The 3,390-nt window shown below is 30.6% G+C and overlaps 1 protein-coding gene across 1 annotated transcript; it reads left to right on the forward strand.

The window, feature by feature from the left end:
* Positions 1–885: 885 nt before the first annotated feature.
* Positions 886–1,633, forward strand: LOC145123341 (uncharacterized). The gene is made up of 2 exons (XM_079058551.1): positions 886–1,044; positions 1,171–1,633. The coding sequence occupies exons 1-2, from the start codon at positions 942–944 to the stop codon at positions 1,485–1,487; spliced, it is 420 nt and encodes a 139-aa protein (XP_078914677.1). The 5' UTR covers positions 886–941; the 3' UTR covers positions 1,488–1,633.
* Positions 1,634–3,390: the final 1,757 nt, after the last annotated feature.

Raw genomic sequence — 3,390 nt, forward strand, 5'->3', positions numbered from 1 at the left:
GGTAGACCGCTTTAAAAGCTGCCTTATACAAAGTGTCAAAACAAGAAAAAATGCGCATGGCAATTCAACACATGTTTATACCTTTTACGTTTGATAAATTTGGTTTCTTTGCTCCAGATGTTGTGGAGCTCCTGATTGGAGTCGAACGGGTCATGCATAATAATGTTGTCACCCTAGATCTAGGATGTGATTTTCAAAAAAATTAGTTTTACTATTCAAAAAAGGGTTGTCATGCAACTTTTAGCCTGTTTACCTGCTATGTCTATGTAAAACTTTTATTAAGATCTTTATATAAAACTTTTATCTAAAAAAATAAAAAATTAGAAATTATATACCAAAAGCTTAGGACCTACCCTTACAAAAATTTTGAAGGACTTACTTTATAGGGTTAGACAAAAAAATGAGAGGTATAACTATAGACAAATGAAAACATAGTACATTAGTCTCACATCCGCTCCAAGAAGAAAATGGTGGATGGTTTATAAATAGATGTTGCCTCTTTCACACTTCTTACACCACAAAGTTTGTTGAGTTGGTTGACTAAATTTAAGGAATGACCAATTTGTGTTCCGTCTTCTCACCATCAGTTTTTATACAGTTTTTATACGTGAACAAGGAACCAGTCAGGTTGAACTTGATTTTCTCATGAACCAACCCAGTTGAACCTGATTAAAGAATAAGCAACCAGATGTTCACTGAACGAGACATCTTATATGTCATCTTAGAATATAAAATAAAACAAATGAATTGCGGCACAAGATGTTCAGGATAAGAATAGGTTTGAAACTGTCAAAGCCAATGAAAGCTTGGTCCCAACTCCTAACCACCCAACCAATCTGCAATAAATCTTCATCTGCATAAATCCTTCCATAAATAGAGGAATATTACCACAATGGTTCTTCATCCTTCTTCCATATATTTTTTTTCTGAAACACGTCAAAATGTCTTCGAAGACTTTCCTTCTTCTTGCACTTGCTCTGGCCACTATTCTTTTCATTAGCTCTGAAATGGCTGCAGCTAAGGACCTGGAGTCTAACAATGACAGTGAGTAAATTTAATTTTCATAGATGAAATTGGCCTTTTGTACTGGATGTTTCCTAAAAATTCCCAGAATTCTATACATGGATTCATGCAATAAAATGTACATTACTAAAATGATGATTGATGCAGGTGAGGTAGAAGATGCAAAGTATGGTGGTGATGACCGTGGATACTACAATGGTGGACGTGGAGGATACAACAACGGTGGTGGAGGTTACAACAATGGTGGTGGAAGATACAACAACGGTGGTGGAAATTACAACAACGGTGGTGGTCGATACAATAACGGTGGTGGACGATACAACGGTGGCGGCCGTGGAGGAGGATATTGCAGATATGGTTGCTGTGGTGGTGGACGTTACTACAATGGAGGGTGCAGGTGTTGCAGCACTTATGCAGACGCAACTGCATACAAACAAGCTCATGAGGCCCAAACTCACAACTGATATAAGCATTTAAGCTCTATTTCACTATGTGTAGTATATACCGGCCTTAGTGCTTTTGTTTTGTAAGTGTGGTTGTATGGTTTTCTGATGAAGTATGAACTTAATAATTCTATAATGAAATATTGTCCAGAAGATCACAAACTCAATCGTTTTTTTGACGAAGATGGTCCGTGTGGTTTCCAAAGCTTGAACGAACGGTCCATTTTGCTCACACCGTTACTTTTCCTCCATTAATAAAATGGCAGTTTCGTCTTTTCAGGTTTAGCATGGACTAATTTTGTGACCATGAGTAAACCATATGGACAATGTATATAATTTTGTCTATATTTTATATTTATGAGTTTGAAACTTTTCCATCACTTTACTTTGTCATTTTGACCATCCACTTTGCATTTTATAAAATGTTACTTTAATCACTTTATTTTCTAAAATTTGGTTTTTATCCCCGGTGGTACATATAATCTGACTTTTCTTGATAACTATCATTCGTTAACTTAATAAAAGTTAATTTTTTGCATGCCTATTATTATTTATCTATCGGTATAAATTCATGTTCGTCAACTTTTCTAGGTAAATTTAAAATTTTCGTTCGGTAACTTTTTTTCTTAAAGTTCACTTGTTTTTTTTATGTACGTTTCGGTATAAATTCAAATTTGTGTTTGTTTCTACGTAATTTATTATGCTTAATTTATGTGTGTTATTACATATGAGTCAAGTCACATATAATACATTTTTGATTATTTGAATTTTTGTTCGTTAACTTAATATATATATATATATATATATATATATATATATATATATATATATATATATATATATATATATATATAATGTTACATATTTATGTTTATATTGGTGTCGGTATAAATTCGAGTTTTCTTTACGTTTTCCGGTACATTTATGTATGTTTCCTACAAATAAGTTTGATCACATATAATACGCTTTCATTCGACGGTATAAACCGGAGTAAGTCACTGGAATCAACTTTATATATTTTCTTACCAACAAATGCAATGATATCTAACTTTTATCAATACAATCGTCTAAATTCAACTTTTATCACTACAACCAGTAAAAGTGTGATTAAAAGTACTGAATTTTTTTTAAGTTAACTTTTGATGATTATATTGAGAATGATACATCAAAACATAACAAAATAAGCACGAATGGAAAAAAAAAAAACAAAAGTGTGATTAAAAGTAGTGAATTTTTTAAGTTGAATTTTGACGATTATATTGATGGATGATACATCAAAACGTAACAAAATAAGCACAAACGAAAAAAACAAGCATGTACATAAAAATAAGCATAAAAATGAATATATATATATATATATATATATATATATATATATATATATATATATATGTCGAAACATGGACAAACTAGAATTTATATCGTGACGTGCATAAAAAAGCAAGTACGATTTTTTTAATTAAAGAATGAAAGTTTTAAATTTACATCGAAACGTTGACCACTTTGAATTTATACTCACACATACATAAAAATAAGCACTAAAAAACTTGTTTTCTTAAGTTAATAAACGTAAGTTATTAAGAAAAATCAAATTATATAGACACTATGAGAGATAAACACGAAAGTTCAAATAATCAAAATTGTATTATATATGACCCGACTCATATGTAGTAAATGTACAAAAAATTAAGCAAGAATATGTAAACAAATTACGTCGACATGTAGAAAAACTCGAATTTATACCGATATATACATACAAAAACTAGATAAGTTTTTTCTTTTTTTTTAAAGTAAAAACCAAAATTTCTAAATTTATTGTCAAAACATCAACCGCTCTAAAGTTTTACAAACACATACATAAAAATAAGCTCATAAAAAATAGTTTTCTTTAAGTGAACGAATGAAAGTTATTAAGGAAAATCAT

Source organism: Lactuca virosa, chromosome 7 (genome assembly GCF_052849685.1).
Source record: "Lactuca virosa cultivar CGN04683 chromosome 7, Lactuca_virosa_CGN04683_v6, whole genome shotgun sequence".
NCBI lineage: Eukaryota > Viridiplantae > Streptophyta > Magnoliopsida > Asterales > Asteraceae > Lactuca > Lactuca virosa.